Raw genomic sequence first — 26,837 nt, 5'->3', positions numbered from 1 at the left:
AGCAATGCATGGAGTAAACAAAACGGAGCTTACTTATATTAGTTTATTGAAGCATTTATGGAGTGTCTTACAACAAGTTAATTATTTTTAGTAGGGTAAGATTTATTTGACGTCCATAACGGTCACTTTGAGTTCTTTACACTTACTTTGCTTCGAGACGAACAAGTCAATAACATTTTTCTTCTCTATAATGCACTTACAAAAATTAGGAAACATTACTTATACTTAGAAAACACTCACAAATTTGTTAAGCATGTCTGACTTGATCAGCTATAAAAATTATCTTAACAGCAGTACCTTCTCTTTTTTTGTATCTTTTTTTCTCTAACAGTCTATAGTCGATAACAGAAAAAGCACTCATGGGTGCAACAAGTGAATAAACGCTGACCTAAGCAGTGTAAAAGTGAAGTAAATAAGCAAGTTTTCTTTCAAGGAAACTTCCACTTAACCCCCATTTACAAAACTATAAAAATGAGTATCATCACTAACAAAGCATTATAATTGTAAGATGAATATTACATCTTAAAATCAGGAGCTACAAAAGGTAAGCCCTAAGGCTCTTGAGATCTAGACCACAAATTACCACTGAGCAATATACGACTACAACATTGGAGGTTCAGCAATTCTGGTATCATGCCTCAGTCCTACACAAAAGGAGTTGCTTCGGATGACTCCTCGTCTTCGTCATTTCCGGTTTCGTCTGTATCCACGGCAGTCAGTTGGTAACCATTACTCTCTTGCACACCAACATGTTCATCACAAAGGTCTACAGCATCACCTTGGTCCTCCGTATGTTTTCCAACATCGTCTTGTTCATCCTCTGTGTTCTCAAGTTGGCAAGTGTTAGGTTCTTCCTCTCCTGCCTCCTTTAAAGATTGTACTGCTGTAACACCTTGACCATCAGCATTAGTTTCAGGTTTACTGGTTTCGCCTTCTTCGACATCTGGGGGAGAGGCGGAATCGACATGGCCTTCTTCTTCAATCAGGGGAGGGTAATCGAAGGAATCGACATCTTCCTCGATTGTGGGAGGAAATTGTGAGGCACAAGGTTTGTTCACCACCGTGACAAGGGGATGTGCTACAGACCTAGAATCTTCTTTTTCAATCACAGGAGGGCATACTTTGGCTTCCAAACCTCCTTCTCCAATCATACGGGAGCATGCTGAGCTGCCGGAATCTTCCTCCTCAATCACGAGAGAGCATGTTGAACAATCAGGATTGTCCTCGTCAGTCACAAGGGGGCATGCCAGAGTACCAAGACTGTTATCGTCCATCACCAAAGAAGATGGTGAAAAATCAATATCTTCTTCCTCAATCACAAGAGGGCACTCAGGGTCGTCAATATCTTCTTCCTCAAGCCCAAGAGGGCACTCGGAGTCACCATAATCTTCCTCCTCGTTCTCGCCGAGGTATGGTAAAGTATCACTTTCGTAAAGGTACGCTGAGACTTCAATATCTTTTTCATCACTCTGAAAAGAATGTGCTGCCCCACCCTCTTCTCCTCCTATGATTCCGAGAGGGAAGGCTCTAGCGCTATCTTCTATTGCAGCCACAAACGGATGCGCAGTAGCGCCGTGTTCACCAACTTTACAGTCGGAATTTGCAGCAGCTGTTCCTTCGTCTGCTACGTTAACTCTGAAGGGGAAAGCTGTTGCACTGCCGTCTATTGCAACCACAAAAGGATGCGCAGTAGCACCGCGTTCACCCACTTCCCGGTCGGGATTTGCTGCAGCTGCTCCTTCATCTCCTACGCTAACTGTGAGAGGGAAAGCTGTAGCGCCATTGTCTATTGCAACCACAAAAGGATGTGCAGTAGTACCGTGTTCACCCACCTCACGATTGGGGTTTGTTGCATCTGCTCCTTGTTCATCTGGTCCTGCATCTTCTCGATTTGCAACAGCTCCGCGATCATCGATAAACTTGTACTTATCGTGATCATACTTCTCCATGTCCACGATATCCACATATGTCTGTGATAAGGATTAGAAGGTAATCAGGAATTAATTAGTGAGTTAATGAAGTCAACAATGGAGCCAGGAACATTCCGAATACCGGTTAGCTCAATGGATAGAGCGCTGGACTGTTGTGTGGGAGGTCGAGGGTTCGAGGCCCGGCCGGACCAACACTCAGGATCTTAAAATAATTGAGAAGAATTTGCTACCTTTCTATAGCATCAAGAAATGGTTAGATATTCTAATCTCGGATGGGGACGAATAAATGGAGGTCCCGTCTCCTGCAGGGTTAGGGGTAGGAGACGTTAATTTCCCACACACGAGATTACTGTGTGGTGGATGTCCTCCCCTGGGGTGGGATGGGTGGGCGCACTTAATTTGGAGCCACGCTCTGTTGTGCGACCCTCACCATACTCTGGTGAAAGTGATTAAATTCCAAAGATGAATCACTTAATAGATAATGAAAATTGCAAAGACAGGAACCGATTTATTTCATTTTATTTTATTTTTTTATTAGCTTCGCCAAACAAACAAACAAACAGACCACAGAAAGAACATTGGCAGGGACACCGCAACAGCCGTGGCCAATTACAGCGGGCCCGGACACTAATAAAACGAGACATATTAAAAAGCACAGTAATACAAGAGAAACAACAGCTACATATAACAAGTTGTTGGACGAGACAAGGGACGAGCACTATTACATTTTAAGCAGATAGACTTGAACAAACGTGGGTCTTCACAATCATAGGAAACAGCTAAAGCAGACTTATGATGATTAAAAATATCACATATTCATAATATTAAAAATTCCAAATTCCAAATTCCAAATTCCAAATGAAAAATATTAATAAAAATTTACATGCATAAATTGATAAAGAAACAAAAGCAGCTAACGTGGAACTCCTCTTCCAAATTTCCCAAAGTATCTCTTCAATAGGTGTTCCATACTCGCCATTAATTAAGAATAAAGGAAGCCTAGACTATGCTCTGGTCTTTTGTAAAGAAAGCGGCCAGAGAAATCTAAGAGGAAACGCGAGACGTAGTCGAGTGTTGTTTCTCGCTACTGCTTTAACATCTGTTTTATAACGAAGATTCCGTAAAATTCCCAACGCATTATTTACTATTTTCAAAAGAAATTCTAATTTTTGAAGCAAACAAAAGTGTCGTTGGTATATTCTATACTATCACAAAACATGCCACAATGAGCCAATCGGAATCCGTGCTAGAATGATTCAAATAATCCGATTGGTTGAATAAGACTTCAGCCGTCAAAAATGTCAAACCATCAATGTTCACAATCTGTAAGAGTTCACAAACTTAAATAGTTCGGCAACTCGAATCTAACAAAAATTTTACCTGAAGTTTTCTATTCTTGATACAGAATCACGGTGAAATCAGGCCGAACAGTGTCTCATTATAGCATGCATGGTTTTTCAAAGGGCATTAGCAAGCGAACTACCCCAGGCGTATGTTTTATGAATGAACGAAAGCCAAATTCTTAGGAACTTGAAGATCGCTCAGGAAGACAGCGCCGTAACATACGGCTGTTGTGACTGATGAGGCCTTCCACTCAACGTAACGGATAGGACATTAGAGTAAGCCCTTAGTTGTTCTCTCTGAGTTTCTGAGGCATGCGTCACTGCGATGACCGGAGATCAGGAGTCGCTTTACACCTTCATGATTTGTATGAATTTTAACAATTATGCTAGTTTGGTTATATTTTCAAGTTTTATTATTGGCTTTTTTGTTCTGTTATATTTCTGAATACGAAAATATGTACTATAGGACTGTTGCCTATGTTTACCGTGTAAAAGCTCACACTTTGACTCAGCGCGAAAGCATTCAAGCAATCCTTTTCATTTTCTCTTTCAGGATTTTTGTCTCTTCTCAAGTAATGATAACGTTGATTACCGCACCTGGCTTGTTTACAAACCGTTGTTTGGCTCTTCTGTAGCCACTTGCCGGGTCGTTTGTTCCGAAATATAGCTTTCAGCTAACGAAAACTAAAGTAGAGAGAAGTCTGGGAAATGGTGGAAGTACAAATTGGCCGATGGCGGACAGCTTTAGCTCAGCTCCGTGTTTTGTAATCTAGTAGAGCACGCTCTTTAAGCCCCTAACAGCACACATTAAATCCGAACTTTATTATAATATAATTAATGTTAATGAAATGACCTGTGATCCTGATACACAGACCTGCACCTCACAAAAACAAACAAGCACTTTCGAAAAGGAGAAAAGCTAGTCAAACATACAAACACAACACAACGAAGAGAAACAAAGACCAAAATACAAAACGCAAAAAACCCAGAACCGACAACGTATCTTCTGAATAAGATGCTGTATGGTAAACCTTTGTTTTAAGATAGGTGTCCATTGTTTTGCAGAGGTTCACAAAATGTGGCCGGGAAGCGATTTGATATTTCCAGCAGCTTAACATCACCGCGTATCTACAGAAAAACAATGAAACTTTCTTACTGTAAGGGTTGCGTAACCACAACTAGCTACAATCACAACTGAAATGCTAAGTTTAGAAAAAAGAAAATCGCTTGGTTTACCTTGCTACATTGCAGTTCAAACGGAGCTTGGATTAGAAAACCCAACTTATTGTGAATTTGACTCACTAACTTTGAACTGATTTAAGTGGGTGATGGGAATCTCTTTTTAAATGCCTTTTTGGTTTGTTTTTGTTTTGTTTTTTGCTGAGTGTTTGTTTTGTTTCGTTTTAATTTGTTTTGTTTTGCTTTGTTCTGTTTTGTTTTGGTTTTTTTGTCTTGGTTTTGGTTTGCTTTGGTTTAGTTTAGTTTAGTTTTGTTTTATTTATAGCGCAAGTTTGTTAGGATGACTATTTATTCAATTTGAACAGATTTTAAGGTTCACGAAGTAATTACATCATCATTACCACCACCATCGCTTTTTTCATCATCTGATAAAATTACTGCAAGCTACAAGAAACCCGACCACGATAGCTATCGTATCACACTTTATTTATGTAACGTTAGATATTTTTTGTACAATTAATGTTCAGTATTATACAGAGGAAGCTGAACTTACAAATTGTCGTCGATATGTTCAGGCTTTGGCAAACGGTAACCTTGATAGATTTTTCTCATTATCGTGGTTTCAGACCATCCTTCGTATGGAATACCTCCTGTGGACAAATAAAAGAGTATAACTGTTTTGTTGTAATCTCTTACATCTCAATGGGCACGATCGGAATGATTTAAATGTTAAAACGATAGTTATCGAAGAATATTCCTATTTACATCAAACAAAAGATAGAAGAAGAAACGTTTCCAAACAATGTAATGAGATAGTTTATTCATCAGCCACATTGAGTATTACCATTACTACTTCTCTCTAATGCAATGCTTTTGTAGCTGTTCATGGTATGCCCTTCAGGGGCGTAGCGTCCTCTACGCGTATACGCACGTGCGTACTTGAAGTGACCAGAAAAATTTGGATTTAATGTTGTGCTTGCGCCAAGTTTGGTCAAAATAAGGGCAAGACGCTTTGTTCTTTGCTTGTATTCACACAACTATTTAAAACAAGAAATAAAGAACTGATTTTTCACTCAGTTTACTTAGGTTACTTTTTTTTCACTCAGTTTACTTAGGTTTCTAGATCATATGTACTTGTGCGTACTTGAAAAAATGAACACGCAACGCGCCTGCCCTTTCAACTAACAATTGTGCAAGGAGATTCGGCGAGTATATTATCTGAAAGTAAACTAACTGATAAGTTAACTGAGTACCGATTGTGAAGATTTCAAACAAGACTATGCCATAAGACCACCTGTGGAAGAAATAGAAGGATGACGACTCATGTCAACAAGAGAAGAAAAGTAATCTTTAACTTAGATACTTCAAATGTTTTAGAATATTTTTATCAAGATATAAACAATGCTTTAAATATAAAAACTCCATAGTTATTTATTTCATCATTCATTTATCTTTTCATGTCTCTTTTTTTTTCCTAATCAGGTTTTAAGTGTCTCTGTCTGAGAAAGTGTTCCACAGGCCAAAAGTGGTGGTAAACCGATTTGGCTGTAACTTGGCACAAAAGTTGAGTGTGATAAGATATTTCAAAAGCCACTTTGGCTCACTACTCTGCCTATTTGTTCTGGAGTTTCAGGGGGGTCCCATTTGTGGCTCATAGAGCACTACAATCCAGCCTTCCAGTCGGCATTTTGTAAAGGCTATAAAACTCCATCATTTCATAAATGTAACTTTGTTCTCAAGCAATTAGACAGAGAGAGACCTGGGACTAAAGTTGGCTCTAATCTCAGGTCAACTCACTACCCAAATTTTTTTTTCAAAAAATTAAACCATAACCTCTACCTGCCTTCTTGCATAACTTTCATACCAAATCCAGTATGTACTTTAGTGACCCATTTATTAAAGTCAGTTGACAAAAAATTGGCTTGTCAAGGTTTGTTAGGTTTTTGGCACAAACTCTCCATGCCCCTCTAAGGCCGAGCAATATGAAATTTTTAGCATAACTTATGCTATAACAGACCAAATTCTTGACATAAAGCCTTGATTTTGTATTTGGCGAGTTCACATGAGGCATGAAGGCCAAATCAGTGTCATTACTCCGAAATACCTCAACTTATACCTTACAAATCGCTTCCCATCGAGACTAAAACATGCCAAAATTGTTCCCGTGTTCAAAGATGGAGATGAAACTGATCATTGTAACTATCGTCCTATATCGCTCCTTTCAATATTTAACAGAATTTTTGAAAAAAGTTATGAGCAATCGACTGAAAGTATTTTTGAACAAGCATGACATATTTTACAGGTCACAATACGGTTTTCCAAAGCGATATTCCACTGAGCATGCGATCCTCGATATAGTCAGCAAAATCCAGGCTAACATGGATCTGGGTATGTTCTTATGTGGAATTTTTTATTGATTTTCAAAAAGCATTCGACACCGTTGACCACTCGATCCTGTTACATAAACTCAATCACTATCGAATTCGTGGAGTTGTAAATGGTTGGTTTTCATCTTACTTGTCTGGAAGGGTCCAAAGCACACAAATAGGATCCTACATATCCCAAAAAGAAAAAACCCTGTGTGGGGTCCCACAGGGCTCTGTGTTAGGGCCATTGTTGTTTCTTATTTATATCAATGACATTTACAAAGCTTCAGATAAATTAGCATTGTAAATATTCGCTGGCGATACAAATCTGCTATTTGCCGACAGAAACCTTAAATCTCTTGAAACACTGAGTGGTGAATGTGGAACTAATGAATGTTTATGATTGGCTAGCCTCAAATAAATTCTCTTTAAATGTAAAGAAAACCAATTTTGTCATCTTCCATCCCAGCCAGAAGCGACTTAATTACAAAGTAAATCTAAAAATATGTGATAATAATAGAAAAAATTTCATTGACCTGAAGCGTAAAGACTATGTGAAATATTTAGGTGTGCTTATTGACAGTAACCTTACTTGAAAACATCATATCAGTCATATTGCATCAAAAATAAGTAAAGGCATTGGTATAATTTGTGGACTAAGGCATCTTGTACCATATTCGACATTACTAAATATATATAGATCACTTATTTATCCTTATTGATCATATGGTCTTGTAGCTTGGGGCCAAGTAGCTAAGTCTCATATGGAGAAAATATTGATACTCCAGAAAAGGGTTGTGCGATCAATGAACTTTGCCAACTATAATTCACGCGCCATTCCTTATTTTATATCAGCTAATATTATGCCAATTAATATGCTTCACGTTAAACTCTCTTCTCTCTTAATGCATGATGTCCATAACAATTTAACCGCCCCTCCCCCCAATCTTTCTAGTTTATTTACTCTTTCCCACCAAATACACAATGATATCATAATACCCGATCTTCATCTGCTGGTAACTATTACATAAACTGTTCTAGGCTAAATCAACATAAAAACTCATTCTCAAGGATTGGTTGTAAAATTTTTAATAGCATCCCAGGAAACTTAAATAATCTTCCAAAACATATTTTCAAGAAAAAGATAACAACAATATTATTTTAAAATCTTCAAGTTCAGGATAGTTATATTGACGTAGAACGAATAATTAACGATGTGTCGAAAGTTAAATCCAGTTAATAGTAGTGTATAACTCATGTATTCTTCTATTTATTGTCATGGGTTTCTCTTTCTGTATTTTTATCTCATACTGTCACTTCGGCTTTAATGATTTAATATTTAATTTCTGTTTCTTGTATATTTATTGAATCTTTTGTTGAGCAAAAAAAAATGCTCTAAGAAAGCCACTGATTAGCACTACAAACACCAGGGTTTGGCAAAATAAAGGTAATCTTTTATCTTTGAAAACGTAGTACCCATCATAGAACAAAAATGATGATGTTCTCACCTAGATATAACAGATATGAGGATATTTTTTGAAGATGCTTGAATTTCCTTTGCTTTATATTTTTCAGGTCATAACTACATACATACCATACTCATAAACATGCAAAGTCTTTATATTTTGTCGGGCCAATTTCTTGATGCAATATGAAGTGAGCTTAACGAAAACGACCGTTAACAGAAGATCTATGGTTAAACTTTTCATAGCCTTGCTAGCTCTTATAAATACGAATGATGGCATCAGTAAAAGAGCAGGATGATACACACAAGGTGTAGTGAGTAGCGTCCAGGGGAATTGTGGTCCATCCGATTTCCCTGGTACGTCAAATCATCCGGCAGTAAGTAAGAAACCCACAGTTAGGAGAGCTGAATAACAAATATTTTGCGCTGCAGTTTATATGAAACATGCCATGCAACACCTCGAGATGCGATTCTTATTGTATCGACTGACCCACCATATTGGATGTGAGAGTGAGAGGACTGGACCAAGTCGAGGAGTCACACAACCTTCACTGAGTTTTGAGTAACGCGGGCTGGTTGATCATCACTTGTGACAATCACAGGAATTTGCTACCTCTAGAAGAGGTTCATATTACAACGCCTTACGATTAGCACTACCTATAATTTCAACGTCAAAAAAACTCGCACAATCACTGCAGTTGACTAATTGTTTGCTTTTGCAACACCTTGGCTAATCTTCCCTTGGCAGAGAGTTCGCGAAAGTTGAAATTTTCCTAAAAAAACCAAATGGAAAACAACCGAACTATTTTTGAAACATGTGTCCTAAACTCTTTTCGTAGGAAAAACATTAAGGAAAATTGTTTTTGGACGGGAAGTTCAGAGGACCGCTCTTAGCAAGAGTGGCACTTAAAAAGCAATTTACTACATTTATGCGCGTGTATGAGCCCTTTCTTATATTTTGAATTACCTGTACTTGTAGCTTTGGTATCGGCCGGTCTTCTCTCGCCCCGGACGCACCTGACCCCTTTTACTTGTGTATTAACCAAGCAGTTATGTCATTATCGTAAGACGACAAAGGAGTCATTCCTGTTTCGCGCAGAGCCCATGACGCGTCACGGCACTGATCATTTACCCCTCCAAAGGAGCGAAGCGCCATCGTTAAGCTATCCTGAAACTTGTTATCGCTACACTTTTAATATTTGATAAGGACACAAGCAACATTTACGCTTGAATAGGGGGATGAATGGAAACTCGGTCCAGTTCTAATATTCTCACGTTCACAATGGCGGGTCCTATTGGCATCATCTCATGTCTCGTGTGGAATATTTCATAAAAACATAAATAATTTTTTGTCATCCAGCTCTTCTGACTGTGGATTCCCTCTTTGTTGGATGGTTCCATTTATTCAGTTCTAAAGTATCTAAGATCTCTGGTGGATCAAAAGTTACCTGGACGGTGCTTACCGCGGCACGTAAGCTTATGTTTGCATGGTATTTGCCGGAGCTATTCAGTCTATTCAAAGGTTGGATATAAAACATCTTCTAACAACTCTGGTTTCTTTAATTTCTGGCCTGACCAAACATAGAGACTTTACATGCTTGGAGTATGATATGTATGGAAATATGGCCAAACAAACATAGGTCAGAGAAAATTCAAGCATCTTTAAAAATATTGTCATATGAAGGTCAGAACATCATCATTTTTGCTCTATGATGGGTACAGGATTTTCATACGAAAAAAGTTACCTTTATTTTCCCAAACCGCTAGGTGTCTGTAGTGCTAATCAGAGGCCTTCTTAGAGCTTTTGTAAGCAATGCGTCGAGGTATTTCGGAATAATAACACTGATTTGGCTTTAATGTTTCATTTTAACCCACCAAACACAAAACTAGGGCTTTATGTCAAGAATTTGGTCTAATTATAGCATGAATTATACTAAAAATTCCATTTTGCTTGGCCTCAGAGGGGCATGGAGAGTTTGTGCCAAAAACCTAACAAACCCTGATAAGCCAATCTCAACTGATTTGATAAATGGGTCACTAAAGTACATACTGGATGTGGTATGAAAGTTATGCAAGAAGGCAGGTAAATGTTAGGGTTTTTTGAAAAATAGCAATTTTGGGTTGTGATTTTGACCTCAAACTTGACCTAACTTTAGTCTAATTGCTTGAGAACAAAGTTACATTTATGAAATAAAAGCTCCACTTTAGTATAGTCCATGGTCAAAATCATTTGGCAGCACAATTTACTAATGGAGTTTTATAGCACTTTCAAAATACCACCTAGAAGGATTAATTTTTTGGTGCTCTATGTGCCAAAAATGGGACCCCCCTGAAACTCCAGAAAAAATAGTCAAAGAAGTGAGCCAAAGTGACTTTTTAAATATCTTATCACACTCAACTTTTCTGCCAAGTCTCAGGCAAATCGGTTGACCACCACTTTTGGCCCTAAGAACACTTCCTTAGACAGGGACACTTAACTATTGCCCGTTAAACTCAATACTCATCCAAATCTTATGCTGCAGTTGTACCCTCAGATTTCCTGGTTCGACGTATCCTAATAACACTCTGATCAACAAAACAGATTATTCTAAACCCTTAAATTCGCTAAGTGAGCATCGTAAACAGGTTGATAATGTATTTTAATGTCGAGTGCAGTACGTACACATCACTTTTGGTTGACAGCCGTTCCACATGGCCATAAAGAATCTCGGGTGCACTCCATTTGATTGGGATACATCCCTGGGTGAGTATTTAGAATTTGATTGGGATACATCCCTGGGTGAGTATTTAGAATACTATAAGCATATGTAATTTAAATACACTGGAATACAATTTCTGAAATATTTTGCATAAAGATTTTCAACTTTTCTCACCAAAGATGCGAGGAGTCGCGATAAATTCAAGAGCAACACACGTGTTTCTACAAATCTCTTTGGATCCAGATCACATGCTCCTTTTTCTTTACATCTCCTGTGTTACTGCCTTGGACATGTTTGAGTTGGTATTCTTGCACTTAAAAGAACATTTATCAACTCTGATTTTCTTATTCCCTCCGTTCATTCCTTTGGTACAGTGTACAATTTGTTTTTTGTTTGTATGAAACTTTTGAAACGCTAAGAATGGCATTTCGATAAGGGAAACATGTTTACGTATGATGCACGATCCTCGCAGTAGATCATGATAGCGCTATTTATGCAATAGCGAAAATCAGACCTGATAAAAATCAGGCCTGTACGGGACTCGAACCACTGACCTCTGCGATACTAATGCAGCGCTCTACCAATTGAGCTAACAAGCCAAACTGGGAGCAGGCCGTTAAGTTAATCAACTTAACGGCCTGCTCCCAGTTGGCTTGTTAGCTCAATTGGTAGAGCGCTGCACTAGTATCGCAGAGGTCAGTGGTTCGAGTCCCGTACAGGCCTGATTTTTTTCATGTCAGATTTTCGTTATTGCATAAATAGCGCTATCTACTGCGAGGATCGTGCATCATACGTATCTAATACCGCAGTTCAAAATATATGAGCTTCATATATTCATTGTATCTCGTTTATCACTTTCACGGGTTTATTACGAATCAACTTAACGGCCTGGTCCCAGTTGGCTTGTTAGCTCAATTGGTAGAGGGCTGCAGTAGTATCGCAGAGGTCAGTGGTTCGAGTCCCGTACAGGCCTGATTCTTTTCAGGTCTGATTTTCGCTATTGCATAAATAGCGCTATCTACTGCGAGGATCGTGCATCATACGTATCTAATACCGCAGTTCAAAATATATGAACTTCATATATTCATTGTATCTCGGAAACATGTTTGGCGGTAAAACATTATAAAAGGAAGAAAGGCTCGTCAGAATAGTTCAAGTTTTGGTTTTAGTTTCAAGCAGTGGCCTAGTTGACGTCATCAACTTGCATACGCCCATTTTTCGTCTTAGTTCTTTCACATTTGAATCTTTCATACCAACAGCTCTAAAACAAATTTCTCGTCTATACCTTTGGTGTACACGTACGGGAAGCTAACCTCACACTATGGTCTATGATGTATTTGATTACAGTCAAATAAAAACTCGCTGAACAAGTGATTAAGAAATTTCTGAAAATTACCCTCTTGGCATTTCCTGCGCCGTATTTGAAATCCTGATAAGAGAGCCCAAAATCAGTCAATTTGCATACACGATGCTCATCGAGAAGGATGTTGCGAGCTGCAAGATCACGATGAATTATCTGAAATTGAAAAAAAAGATGTGATGGGCTAGTATCAAAATAACTAAACAACAAACAATTCACATTAAAGGAGAAAAGGAATATAAAGAGGTATGTTTCAGACTATTTTCGTGTGACTCAATGATTCCAATGTGCTTCATCATTTTAGTCGTATGGCGATCGACTTGCGAAATGCAAACCAAGAGGAGTTTGAGCACTTACCCCTCTAGACGCGAGAAAAGTCATACCATTTGCGATCTGTTTAGCAAACAGCACCATGTCATATGTTGTCAAGTGGTCGACCCTTCCGACCCCACGATGGTAGTGGTCGAAAACCCCCCTGGATTTCCTGAGGTAACCCAGCAAGTCACCACGCCACAGGTACTCCATGATAAGTATTGGCTGAGCTAAAAAAAGTTAAAAAAAGGCGCTGGTAAATCATTATAAAGGAAACAGAGACGACGTTCCAAATTCTAAATTGTACATGTTTATTTTAATTATATAGTAGGTTGCATCTGTTATAGAAAATGGAAAGAAGGAAACACGCTGACAGACTACGAAGACAAACAGACACATACGGTAAATAGAGACCTACGGACAGACAGACGAACGGAAAGACCTACAAAAAGAGAAGGAAGGTAAATAGGCAGAGACTTGTCATCCTGAATAGAAGCTTTTATCAATATTTCTATGTATATGTTACAAAGCTAGAAAAAATGCATAAAATTAAACTAATTTCTCTAAACCACATAAAAATGGAAATATTCCTTGAATTACCTCACCGCAGTAGTGATGGAATTGATTTTATTAGCGGTTCGCCTCACTGATATTTTTATCCTTACTGTGACTTAGCTGATTACAATCATAACAATAGCTGATTACCTCCAACTGTAACACAGCCAATGAACTTAACAACATTCTCATGGCCCATCCTTCCAAAGAGTTTTAATAAATCGATCTCTCTCAGCAGGGCTCTCCTTCCTTGCTCTCCAGAGATTGCTAGGAAACCAAAAGAACAAGCATCTTGTTTTTTTTTTGTTTTTTTGTGGCGAACATGCTCATCATGAGGTGTTGTATCTTTGGTGCTAAATAATCAGCACACGTTACAGCACATATGATCTACATATCTAAAAAGAAAACTCATTTATATTTGCTAAGAAAAAAAAGTGAGTTGGCGCTTCTGTTCATTTGTGTTGAACATGATATTTCCGCAACTAGATTCGTCGTCACCGAAAAAAAAAAAAAAACAAAACAAACATAAAACAACAAACAAAAAACAAAACTGTTCTCTACCGTCAAAATGTTAAAACAATCACTTGTTTAATTGTATCATATTATTTGTTACTTTTTCCAAGATTTATGGTAAGTCCATGGGACTCTGTAGGCTCCTTACTATGATTTTCAGCTTTCGTCCAAAGGAAGAAGACCGAAGGTCGAGATGTCATAGTAAGTATTAGAACACTTAGCAATTGTTCACTGTGCTTCATCTTTTCTTTTACTATTTGGTTTTTCTTTTTTCTTTCATTGTTTTATCGTTTGTTTCTCTGTTTTTGTTGTTGTTGTTTTTTATGGTTTTGTTTTTATTGGTCTCCTTCTCTTTTACGACTTACAACAGGTCCGCAATTTAGTTTACAAAATAAGGTGATACGCTTTTACGCTAAGTCATATATAACATGTCGTGTATGGACATATGATTCGAATTTTTGTCTCCCCGAAACCACACGCTCTCCTGGCCTTTTAGAGGTCACATAACAAAACTATCCGTCAAGTCTCTCAGAGGGCAACATCGCAAAATATTCCACGTTAGGGGGAATTTGCTTGAGAATACTGACCAACGACCACCCCTGCATATGGGAAACACGTGATTGGAAGTGAGATAAAAGTAAAGTAAGACGCAATTATTGTGGCATTTTCCGCTGTTAGACACTTTCATAACATAACTTAGAAACAACGCGCGCTCTGATTGTTGAGGATAGTTCAATCAAACTTTCAATTAACGAAAGCCCAGTAGCGCTCGCCATACTGAGCCAAATGCCCCTCTGCCAATAGGCTCGCGAAAGTTCAGTCGGTCAACTGCAATCTCCCATCCATCAGTGTTTCCGTTCAGCTGATCCATCTCAACTTCATCATGCTCTTCACTGAGTAATTGCATTTGAAAACACGACTTTTATTTAGCTATGGTTGTTACCTATTAGCCAACCTCGTTCCCAGCTGGGAATATTGGGAACGAGGTTGACCTATTTGTTATTAGATATCTGTCTAGTTTATTGTATTCTTTGCCTTTTAGTTTTAACAAGAGTTGCTTTAATATTGTCTTGCGTTTTTATTTCATTGCATTCATTTGCATCAAGACGAATAACAAAGTAATTTAACAAAACCACAAGTTTTCCATTAACATAGCAACAAGAGTTTCTATATCTTCCTTTAAGATTTTTTTTAAAGGGCATCCATGCGAGTGTCTATGAAAGAATTTATATTGAGCGCGTCAGAAAATTCCTATATTTCCCTTTGAAAAAATTGTTGAAATAGTGAAATTTGGATGCTACTTTACTGAACCGGTGACACATGAGCACAGAACCGAAAATCCAATTTTCAAACAGCACTGATTAAACCTCGTAGGTGGTATTTGAAGATAACCTGGTGCAGCCTTGCTTTTTTTGCATTTTACGTCCTTTGAATATACGCGGGAAATGAAACACAAACCAACACCAACCGAAGTGTTGTCTACAAATAGGGATCGGCTTACAATCGAATTATCAAGTAGTATTTGAGATGGGACTACAATACTGCAAGTGTTACTTATTTTAACTGTAATTTTCTGAGTGGCGAAGACCCCAAACGTCTAATCTTCCTTACAAGTTTGCCACCCCTCATGCTGGTCAAAAATAAAACAAACAAACAAACAAAAAATGCCGAACAAGCTGTAAAAACAGGTCAAGGACAGATCGGTCCAAAACAGAAAAACAACAGGGAACATTTCACTTCCAGTTGATGAGAGCTGCTTCGTAAAATGTCACTGCTTCGAAAGGAAAAACTTTTTTGGGCCTGTGTATTCATAACGATGAATATAAAGGGTTCAAGCTGAAAAACGACGTAGTTTTCCCAGCACGGGCGCTTATCAATCCTCTGCTCAGACTTCTTCAAGAGTTGGAAACTTCGTGTATAACGATATACTCAAACAGTAAGCATTCAAGAAAGAAAATAAACCTACCCCAACCTGGTGGGCACCTCTTGCAAGGCTATTGATGGAAGAAATGGCTTCGTTGTGAGCAAGAATGACTTCATTTACTTAGTAAATACTTGCGACTCGGTTCAGAAGTCACTTGTAACTTATCAGACTATGACTAAAACTACGAAGGAATAAGGTGGGTTGCCATGATGACTAGCTGGATATAATTTATAACATTTTTGTGTTTTGATTGGCTAATAGATTGCGGGGAGTAAAAAGTGGTCCTCGATATCAGTTTTGGAAATTTAATATGTGACCTGCTAAAAATAGCTCTCTTATAATCCTAAACACTGACAAGTAAAAAGCCACAATTTGCCATATCAAAACATTTTGCTTAGGTAACCTATGGGGCCTACTAAAAGTTTCTTTTACCTGTCGCACGGCGATTTTTAATATATGAAATGAGAGCCAGGAGGAAAATGACGACAGCCACAGGTCCACCAATGTAGTACCACTCCAGTGAGCTGCTGGAAGGGGCTACAGCAGTTCATGTAGAAAAGCAATTTACTTTATTAACAAAGGCAACCAGTCTCGCCAATTCTCAGGGTAGAAAAGTGGAAGAGTAGAATTATTAATCTTTGTTTTGTCTCAACAAATGACTATTTGACATTCGTATTATTTACTGCTTGTGTTGAGGTGATGAAATATGATCAGCTATGATACTCGCTAAAGAGTAACATCAATCTTACGGCAGAAAAGGAAACAGTCATGAGAGTGTAACTTAAACATGAACTCGTGACACTATGTACGTTATCGTAAGAAATCACCTTATCTCCACGTACGCGGTGCAGCTCCTGTATCTAACTTTGTTTTAAATTAATGATCTTAGTTTCAAGAAGATGAAAACACAACAATGGAAAAGTTGAGGAACATAAAAACTCAAGCTTCTAGTTTAGAGCAATGGTCTTACAGGCACACCAGCTTACCTTTTACACCCAATATCACAGAAGACCGAGCAACAGTTCCGAGCTTGTTACTTGCTTCACAAGAATATTCACCACTGTCCTCTTCTACAACCTCAGTAATAACAAGTTTACTCTTTCTCTCATCTAATCGGGTATCTATAACTGCTCGTTCTTTTAATGATTCTCCATCTTTTTTCCATGTTATGTCGACGGTTTCCCTGTTGACTTTGCAAGTCAATGTGAGGACTTCTCCAGCTCTGAGTGAATGATGTGTCGCTGGAAAAACTTGAGCAGAGGCTTTTCCTACATTATGAGAGAAAAAGTTGATTAAAAGCCCTATGTCACTTCGAAATTACAGCTGCAGTATCTACACAAAATAGACTAACAAACAAACAAGTAACGATAGTATGGAAACGAGCCGATCCAGATGTGGCCTTTTAAATAATGTCCTCAGAACGTTTCAATTGACCTAGTCTCATTACGAATTAACAAGTTCTGCAAATTTACTCTGTGGATAGATGCAAGAGAGGTAAATTTCCAAAGGAGTTATTGCGAACATTTGATCGCCATTTCACAGCATATTTCGTTCAGGAATTGAAGCAGGTTTTTGTGTCTCCATTACCTTGCTCATTTTCAAGATTGATAAGATTTCTATCACATGCAAAAATAGCTTTTGAGTTTCGCTTTCCTTGTCAGATCCTTCTGCTCTACTCTGAACTTCCCAGATCTCTTTCTAGCAGTAATATCTTCGTTAAAATACTCCAGATAAGATGTACCAAGCGTACTCTGAATTATTTCATATTCATCAACAGATGATGGCGCCATTACTTATAGTTTTTCCTCGCATTAATAGTCTTTTCAGATTTACTGAGTTGACTCAAATAGCGGATTTTTTTGGAGTCTGAAATCAAATAATTTGTTACAAATCTTATCCCTAAGTAATGTAATAGGCTCAAGAATATTTTTACTTAGTATTGATATCGTCCCTGTTGACACCTCAGCTTACTCAGATTTAAGAGAATTCTAACTTCGATGATAAGTTTACAGCAATGGTCTTACAGGCACACCAGCTTACCTTTTACATCCAATATAACAGAAGAGTGAGCCACACTTCCGAGCTTGTTTCTTGCTTCACAAGAATATTCACCACTTTCCTCTTCTACAACCTCAGTAATAACAAGTTTACTCCTTCTCTCACTTAATCGGGTAAATATAGCTGCTCGTTCTTTGAATGATTTTCCGTCTTTTTTCCATGTTATGTTGACGGTTTCCCTGTTGACTTTGCAGGTCAAGGTGAGGACTTCTCCCGCTGTGAGTGTTTGATTTGTCTTTGGAACAACTTGAGCAGAGGCTTTTCCTACATTAGGAGAGAGAAAATTGATCAAAAGCCCTATGTCACTTGGAAGTTGCAGCTGCAGTATCTACACAACATAAACTAACAAACTAACAAATAACGATGGTACGGAAACGAACCGATCCAGATGTGGCCTTTTAAATAATGTTTTCAGAACATTTCAGTTGACCTAGTCTCATCACCAATTAAAAAGTTCTGCAAATTTTACTCTGTGAATAGATGCAAGAGAGGTAAATTTCCAAAGAAGTTATTTCGAACATTTCATCCCCATTTCACAGCATATTTCGTTCAGGAATTGAAGCAGACTTTTGTGTTTCCATTACCTTGCTCATTTTCAAGATTGATAAGTTTTGTATCACATGCAAAAATAGCTTTTGACTTTCGCTTTCCTTTTTAGATTCTTCTGCTCTACTCTGAACTTCCCAGATCTCTCCGTAGCAGAAATATCTTCGTTAAAATATTCCAGCTAAGATGTACCAAGCATGTTTTAAAGTAAATAAAGGCAGATAGTCTCGAAATAAACTGTTTGGGGCTGCGTCGGTGGGGGTAACAAAATAATTTGGACATATCAACAAAGTTTAAATTGTAAATTGGCCACCGTAACGATTACAAAGGCTGACGTTTCGAGCGTTAGCCCTCCGGCGAACGTCATATTTTAAAGTATTTCGTATTCATCAACAGATGATGGCGCCATTACTTATAGTTTTTCCTCCCTTTAAAAGTCTTTTCAGATCTACTCAGTTGACTCAAATAGCGGATTCTTTTGGAGTCTGAAATCAAATAATTTGTTACAAATCTTATACCTAAGTAATGTAATAGGCTTAAGAATATTGTTACTTAGGATTGATATCGTCCCTATTGACTCTTCAGCTTACTCAGATTTAAGAAGATTCTAACTTAGATGATAAGGAAACTTCAATAACAATTGTTCCTATTCCATCTTTTAGTCTCTTTGTCTGTACACATGAGTTCATAATTGAAGTTATATGTAGTCTGGAAGCAGTTTAAATGCTCAACCCTTGAGCGCCTATTTCCCTCTTTTTTCACCACCACTGTCATCTCTATCTTTATTTTCATCTTCACGTTCATCTCTAATTTCTTCACCTTTATATTCATCTTCATGCTAATTAAGAACATTATTTATCATTTTTTTTAATAAACTTACCATAAACACGCAGTACTGCAGAGGAACTAGCTATATTTTGTTTGTTTTTTGCTGTACAATTGTAAGTCCCCTCCATCTCTTTTGTGACACGTGGCAATTCCAGCAGCGACTCTCCTTCTTGATCAGTCTGATGGATACCAGATGGCAGGTCACCATTATTAAAATCCCAGACAAATGTTGGTGTTGGAACACCTGAGGCTACGCACTTAAAGTTGCCAAGGTATCCTTCGGTAACAGATTGGTCTGTTGGAGGCGCAATGATCTGAGGAGAGACTTAAAGTAAAAAGATCACCAGGTTAAACAGAGGGTCGCATTGTCCATTCTATTCAACACTCCACCCCTTCCCTTCACACTTTGTTTCAAAATAAAAGCAAACTACGTAAATCTCAAACCTATTTTCAATCCAAGTTATTCCGTAATCAGTTCTCTTCACTTTTGGTAAAGGAAGGTATAGCCCAGCCCAATGTGACATTAAAACATTTTTTTTTTATTTTCATTTTACTAAAAAATATTTTCCTATCTTAGCAATACTACGGGGCAATAATGATTTAATTATCTATTTATTCATTTATTCGTCCTTTTCTTATTGGTTAGTAGGTGAAATAGGTGTAATGCCAACAAGCCATGCCACCATTTCCCAAGATTACCAGTTTTCTTCAGTTCATAGTATCCATTTCTAGCTTGACAATGTTAACCCTTTCCGCTTAACCCTAAATAAATTGCAAAATCAAACAAACAAACTAACAAACGAATAAACAAAGTACATTGTAAGTAAGCCTATCTTTTTTCTAAGTTTTACTTCCCGTAACATGAGTACACGCATGATGTTGCTAAAAGAGACCACATGAACTGTTTGTCATAATGTAATATTGGGAGTTGTTATTATGAATTTATTTGTAGTTTTAGTTGTATTTCAGCTTCGGAGAGTACTAGTGGGTGTCCGTAGATCAGAACGAACTGTATATGATCAGGAACCCTTCAACAGAGAAACGAACTAATGCTGGCAAATTGAAACTTAATAAACATGGAAGTTCTTTTCAAATCTCTTTCCAAATTCAGTAATAAATAAGTATGTAATGAAAATGTAGCATCAGATCATTATTCCTTAGTCATTGGTTTATTTTAAGAAATGAGTGAAAAGAGAAAAAATGTCTTTTTATTCTGGCTTAAACTACGAAAACTAACACTTTCTCCAGTTACAAGCTCAATATATGACACAGACTACAGTATGGAGTTTACCTGTGACATCGATCCAGAAGGAGGCGTTAGCTTTGCCATAATAATTTTGAGCAGTGCATTCATAATTGCCCTTATCCTTAAAAGTCGCGCGTTTAATGACCAGGGTGTTGTTGGTACTAAGTGACACTCCATCCTTGGTCCAGTTGACAGATACTTCTGGATCACCTCTTCGATAACACTTTTCAGTAAATGTGGAGTTAACTTCAATGTTAATATTCTTGAACTCAAACTCCACACGGGGTGGAACTGCAAAGTGAGTAGAAAAAACGCAGATTGCAAATATGGTAATTACTCATACAAAGGCTCCACCTCGATTCCACGCCCCCCCCTTCCCCATCAAAATAAATAACTAAATAAAAATGAAGAGGGAGATTGAACAGGCGTTGATTATGATAATCAAGGCCTGCATGATGATCATGCAAATGCTTCCAAAAACCACATAGGCCAGGCTATATTACTAACTGAGCTTTGAAACCATCACGCAGGAACAAATTATAAGATCAAACGGTCTAGAAAAAACACTTTTAATGAACCTGATCCTAGCAGATGAATCCTTTGCAGTTAATAGCTGAAACATTAGATGTCAAGTTTTTCTGATGGTTTTCCGAAATTTGTTCTCTATTTATTAAGTACTCTTATCTCACCCAACAACACAAGATGTATTAGAGAGACTGACCGTCTAAGTTACTAAACGCAGGTAATTCCTAGAAATTCTAACAAGTAGGATCAGTCGTTATGGGAACTACAATTCAATGTGCCCCCTTTGCAACAGAGAAACAGAAAAAAGTTAATACTTTTAAAGTTCGTGGGGTAAGGCTCTGGGATGGAATCTCTTTATAAATACTTAAAAAGGACTCCATAAGTTCCTTTAGTTCTGCCTTTTAAAAAACAATTCTTGAAATTTTAGAAGATTTTTAGGACATAGAGCTACTAGTTCAACAGTTTATACTGTTTATGAAACAAGTCGTTAATTATTTTCACAATGACCCTGAAGCTTAGACCCAAACCCCTTTACCAGAGTCCGGCCCACTGAACATTAATTTTCGCCCGGAAGACAAACCAAATGCATTACTGATTTGAAATATAAATGTGAGACTAACAAACTCACCCCTAACAAAAATTTTGACTTCCTTTTCAAATATGCCTGCAGCATTCTGTGCCTTACAAGTGTACCGCCCTTCGTCGCTCTTATCTATTTTAGGGAAAAGGGGAACCCAACTCTTCTCCTGCTCAGTACCATTCTTTAGCCAGGTTATCTCAGGCTTAGGCCGACCAGCCACAATTTCACACGTCAAGTTCACACTGTTTCCCTCTATAATGAGATTGCTTGCTCCATAAATGTCCACTTTTGGTCGAACTAAAAGGTAAAATAAAAACAAAAACATAAACAGAAAACGGTGGCATCACTAAACTGAAAACCCTAGTCTATTTCAATGTTAATATTTCTCATTGAGATTTTATTCTAATGTTTCTGGCCATTTTGGGAAATTTTTATCTTCATTTTCACAGAAAAAAATTGGACTGAGTAAGGCGTTACAAGGTAAGATAGAGATAAATTGGTTAAACTTTTTTTGGGGGTACAAACCTAGACTCACGTAGTACTTTTTGCATTCATCTTCGCATCCATTTCAGATCAAGAATTCCATTCCCTTTTCTCAGTTTCTAAGACTTCGTCGTTTGTGTAGTGATGAGTGATCTTTTGGACAAATTAGAGGCAGTGGGCCAGTTTTTCGAAGAAGGTGTTTACTCTGTTTCTGTCGTTCAAGCGGGTCACCACCGCGCTCAACTTATCGATGGACAGTCATCACTACTAACGTCACAAAAGGAAAATTCCGACAGCATTTCATTCACTCTCACATTTCACCCTCACAACCAGTCAGTTAAATCCATTATTCTTACAACTTTAAATGATCTCAAAACAGTCAAAAGACTGGCACTCTCTTTTCGCAACCTCCACTAATGTCATTCAAATGTGACGAAAACATAGATAACTTCTTGGTCAGAAGCTCTTTCCAAACTGAGGACCAATCTGGAACTTTTAAATGCACTCGCGCACGATGCAAAACTTGTCCTTTCATTCACAGTGCTGAGAAAATATTGGCACTCAATGCTAGACACTTTAAACTATCTAATCATTCTGAGCAGAAAATGGCAATCTATGGTCTCTTCTTATATTTAGGTAGCTCGGAAAGCCGCAAAACTCTTGAACAACAGTTGATCTTTCAAATTGGCACTCTCATTCCCATAGGTATCAACGAACGCTTTTTATTCTACTAATTTATTCATATTTTTCTCATCACCATGTTCCCACCAATAACGCAGCTCCTCTTTCTGCATATCAACACACGCACCACCCACAATTCCTCTCTTCACTCTGAGAAAGGGCTAACGCTCGAAACGTCGGCATTTTAAGTGTTTACGGTGGCTAATTTGCAATTTCAATTAGTTAATGTATTTTTTCTCGTTTCTTTGTTTAATTTCAGATCGCAGACCTCTTGAACTTCGTATCAAGATCTATTATTAGTAGTCTTCCATCGCAACGGACCAATTTACGAGCAGACAGAAGGCGTAGCGACGGGGAGTCCGGTTTTCACAGTTACTGCTACTCCGCTTTACTAGAGAATGTGTGTGAGTGTGTGGGAGGGGGCGTAGGGGACCTTTCTAGGGTTAACCTCGCGGTCCACCTTTTCGTGTATCGTGTATCGTCTATTTGAATAAAGTAGTATTGATAACTTGTGATTATTGTTCTTCCGGTAATGGAAGTTTACTCAGTATCTCAAAAGTCAACACTCCGTAACGGCATTGAGAGATCCACAAGTATGGTAACCATCCAACTCCGCAGAATAGTAAACGCATATATAGCTCAAACGACAAACTGCACACATTCAAGATTCGTGAACTTTCGACGCTGCGAATCAAATCTTGCTTCGCCTGCACAAGCCAAATTTCAGTTTTTTCCATTCTTGTGTCTCATTTCGCCTCAGCTGCTTAATAAAGCAGTTGACAAGGTGTTCTCTTGTTTGTATCTGATAACAAACCTCTGAGTTTTCTGCCTCAGAAGGGAAATACCTCAGAACAAACTTTTTCGCAGCGGCAAGTTTTTTGACTGATTGAAATTAAACATACACAGCAACGAGTTCCGAACGGTTCTTGTTTCGCCGCATCAGATCATAAGCAATGGAGGCGATTCACAGTATAAGGTTTGTGCGCGAACTCGATAGTAGATTAATCTCACCTTGCCCAGAGCCTCTATTCACTCAGAAGCCTGCCAAATATTCAATTTTTCTGCGGCTATCGAGGTTGAAGGCAACAACGAAGAACAGCGAAGACTAATACCAACTCGAAGGACAAAAAAATAGATGATTTGTATGGCTACTACCTCCTATAGGAGGCGAAGCTACATATATTGTCGACATTACGGACTGTAACAACAGAACTCCGACCTTGACCCAAATTTTTTCCCGAAGTCTCCCGGTGTTACATGTTAATGCTGTTGTTGTTGTTTTTTTTTTTTACGGAGTCTCCTAGTAATTCAAGTTTTTTCCTTCATTTTCAGTTCTTGTCGTGACACTGCGGATGAGAGCAGAAGATGATAAACATCTCATAATCATCTCAGGATTACAGGCGATTAATTATAAAAGCAGCAGACGCAATCATTATTGGAGTCCAGAGGATTGTTCCTGTACGGAACTGTTTGAATATTCATCTTCTTTTATCCCGTTGAATCTTAACTTTATTTGCTGAATGGTTTTGATGATGGTGTGACAGTGAAAACCGGCAATACATGAACGCGATAGTCGAACCCCAGTTATCAAAATCCCAATCGATCTGATACAGTTGTTACAAATGGAACATACAAAGTTAAGTTTTTGCGCCTATTCGAGATTAGTGGAAGCGCATAATTGTCACTCAGATCGAATATAAACCAAAATCCAAACAGAAAAACCGAAACCACCTCGGAAACCAAACTCGGATATGCGTCAATATTTCTACGAAAACTGAGAACCAAATGCTATAAAATGGAGAATCTGCAAACCATAACGAATACCAAAACCGAAAAACCAAAATTTTTTCCCGCACAAAAACCGAAAAACCAATCGAAAAAATTACTAAAACCGCAGGAACGAAAATACCGATGGCCCCCCCCCATCAAATAGGCTCGTATTTTATTAGATCTTTTAAGTTGCAACTGAAAATAGAATCTGATTCGAAAAAATATATTTTTGAATCGTAAACGTGAACATTTCTTTAAATATAAATGGAAGACATACTTCCCGTCACTTTAATCCAAAAGGTTGATTTCTTGCTTCCTTCCTTGTTTTTAGCGCTGCACGTGTATCGGCCAGAGTCTTCAAACCTCGCTTGACGAATGATGAGAGTGTTCTTTTTGCCGAGATCCTCCCCATCTTTAGTCCAGAATACCTCAGGTGTAGGGAAACCGCTCAGAGAGCAATTTAACTGAAGCGGTAAGTTATAGGTAACCGACTGATTCTTGAGCTGAGGATTAATTTCAGGAGGACCTGGGCACGGAATTAACAAGCACAGTGCAAAAAAAGGTGTGAGTATGAAAAAGGAAAAACAAAAATTGACAAGAGCAACAGGAAGAAAAAAGGAAATCAACATTTACCTGTAACTGTAATCTGAAAAGCTGCGTCCCCTTTCCCTTCACTGTTCTCAGCGCTGCATGTGTATTGACCAGCGTCTTCATAACTCACTCGATTAAGCGTGAGCATGTTCTTGGTATCAAGTAACTTTCCATCTTTTGTCCATTTCACCTCTGGTGTAGGAAAACCCTTCACATGGCATTTCACTTGAATAGTTAGATTCAATTTGACAGACTTCTCTCGCCGAGAATTCATTTCAGGAGGACCTTTTTTCGGAAAAAAAAAAAAAGAAAGAGGAAAATTTTTTTTCAGCCTGAGCCCAGCCCCTCTCCTCTCCTCTCCTCTCCTCTCCTCTCCTCTCCTCTCCTCTCCTCTCCTCTCCTTCCATTTAACTTCGCTCACCCACTTAGTGCAAATTTCCTTCTCCTCCTAGTTCGCCGCAGCTGTAAAAATTATAAATGGCAGCAACGATTTTCACTAAGAAAATCTAGGCACTCTTCGCCAAAATTACTACAGTGCTCTTTCCTATTATCGATCGACCAAAAAAATGCACAACAAAAAAAATCTACCATCTAATCATAAATGATAATGCTCTGGCAAAGAAAAAAACCAACCAACAAACAAGCAGAAAAAGCAAAGAGTTCTTAACTCGGTTTGTGTCAAAAAGGGGCGGAAGGAAGGGTGTGGCGGGGGGTGGGGCAATTTCCAAAGAAATTATGATGCTGTGAGTGGGGAGGTTTTATATACTGTTTATCATGTAAAATGGCTAGCGTTACTCCTTCCTCAGAGCTATCGCTCGAAACGTTAGCTTTGAAACTCTTTGCGGTTGCCAATTAAAATTATCAGCTCAGTTTTTGAAACCAACTCATCCTTCACAAAGAGTTTGGAAGTTAAAGAAAGTAAAGTTAAAGGTAATGTGTGCAATATTTTAAGCCAGCAGATGAGTCTTTCTGCTCAAACACAAAATCACTTACATTTGCAGGGCCGCGATTCCTGAGTTCTTGAGCAGTTAAATTCTAGAAGTAGGGTTATCCAGATAATTAACGATTGGGCGTAAGCCATCTTCTTTTTATAACGAAGGCGTCGATTAAAAATAACTGCTAAAGGTTTCTTGATAGTTCCCAAGCAAGAAAATACCAGAATGACATAGAATGCATCAAATTTCGCGTTAATGCAACATTGATATACATTTCTTTTTTTTGTAACCAAACTCATAGCTTATGTTTGGTTCTCAATCTATTGCACATGGTGTAACGCCCTTGACTTTGATTGCAGTCTATATCGCAACCTATGAACGAGAATTCATTATTTCTAAAATCTTCTAAATGCGCGTGTACATGAAGTCTTTAGAAGTTGTAAATCAATGGTGAAACCCGCGATCGCACTTTCGAATTACAAATTCAAAAAATTCCATCTTGTCACTAACCGACTCTTTGGCGATTCTGTCTGCACCCGTTGCAGCCACTCCACGATGACCACACCATGCAACCTTTCAAAACAATTAGTTGTGTGAAAATAGTCAAATGTCAAATCGTTAACTTGTTTCACGTATTTAATCACTTTCCCTGTGCTCTTTTCTTTCTTCGCTGCGTAAATCTGCCGCTCACTAGAAAGAATACTAAAGTAAATTACTATCATCGTCCACATCCTCAGTCTCTTCTCAGTGATTTATTAGAACTAAAATCTTCAAGTTAAAAAGATAAATAGTTTGAGTCTATAAATCACCCTCCTCCCGATTTGTAAGCCTCGTTTGTGTTCACTCAAGGATTTAGTATGTTATCAAGCCAGGAAAAATTACACTGTTTTCCATTGCTCAAATATACAACTGTACAAAAATATTTAAAGAAAAAAAACTAGGATTTT

The 26,837-nt window shown here is 38.1% G+C and overlaps 1 protein-coding gene across 1 annotated transcript; it reads right to left on the bottom strand.

The window, feature by feature from the left end:
- Positions 1-29: 29 nt before the first annotated feature.
- On the bottom strand, positions 30-26,578 carry LOC111319552 (inactive tyrosine-protein kinase 7-like). The gene is made up of 21 exons (XM_088759775.1): positions 26,401-26,578; positions 25,949-25,990; positions 24,998-25,240; positions 24,642-24,890; positions 21,479-21,727; positions 20,371-20,616; positions 19,132-19,404; positions 17,688-17,969; positions 16,635-16,915; positions 16,080-16,188; positions 15,690-15,717; positions 14,477-14,616; positions 14,368-14,394; positions 13,361-13,486; positions 12,701-12,885; positions 12,380-12,499; positions 10,947-11,023; positions 5,707-5,747; positions 5,007-5,103; positions 4,306-4,402; positions 30-1,970 (listed from the first exon to the last, which is right to left on the bottom strand). The coding sequence occupies exons 1-21, from the start codon at positions 26,456-26,458 to the stop codon at positions 645-647; spliced, it is 4,296 nt and encodes a 1,431-aa protein (XP_088615901.1). The 5' UTR covers positions 26,459-26,578; the 3' UTR covers positions 30-644.
- Positions 26,579-26,837: the final 259 nt, after the last annotated feature.

Source organism: Stylophora pistillata, chromosome 5 (assembly GCF_964205215.1).
Source record: "Stylophora pistillata chromosome 5, jaStyPist1.2, whole genome shotgun sequence".
Lineage (NCBI taxonomy): Eukaryota > Metazoa > Cnidaria > Anthozoa > Scleractinia > Pocilloporidae > Stylophora > Stylophora pistillata.
The sequence above is the reverse complement of the archived record's forward strand: the minus strand, read 5'-3'. Positions and strand labels throughout refer to the sequence as shown.

What these genes read in the sequence shown, in the direction of transcription:
- LOC111319552 (XM_088759775.1), bottom strand. Translation starts at nt 26,458, where the DNA reads ATGGTGTGGTCATCGTGGAGTGGCTGCAACGGGTGCAGACAGAATCGC. An exon ending in TGCCACAATAATTGCGTCTT is followed by an intron (nt 13,487 to 14,367) that starts ACTTTACTTTTA and finishes CTTGTTCTTTTG; the next exon opens with GTTTCCTAGCAATCTCTGGA. An exon ending in GCGCAGGAAATGCCAAGAGG is followed by an intron (nt 11,024 to 12,379) that starts GTAATTTTCAGA and finishes ATACTCACCCAG; the next exon opens with GGATGTATCCCAATCAAATG.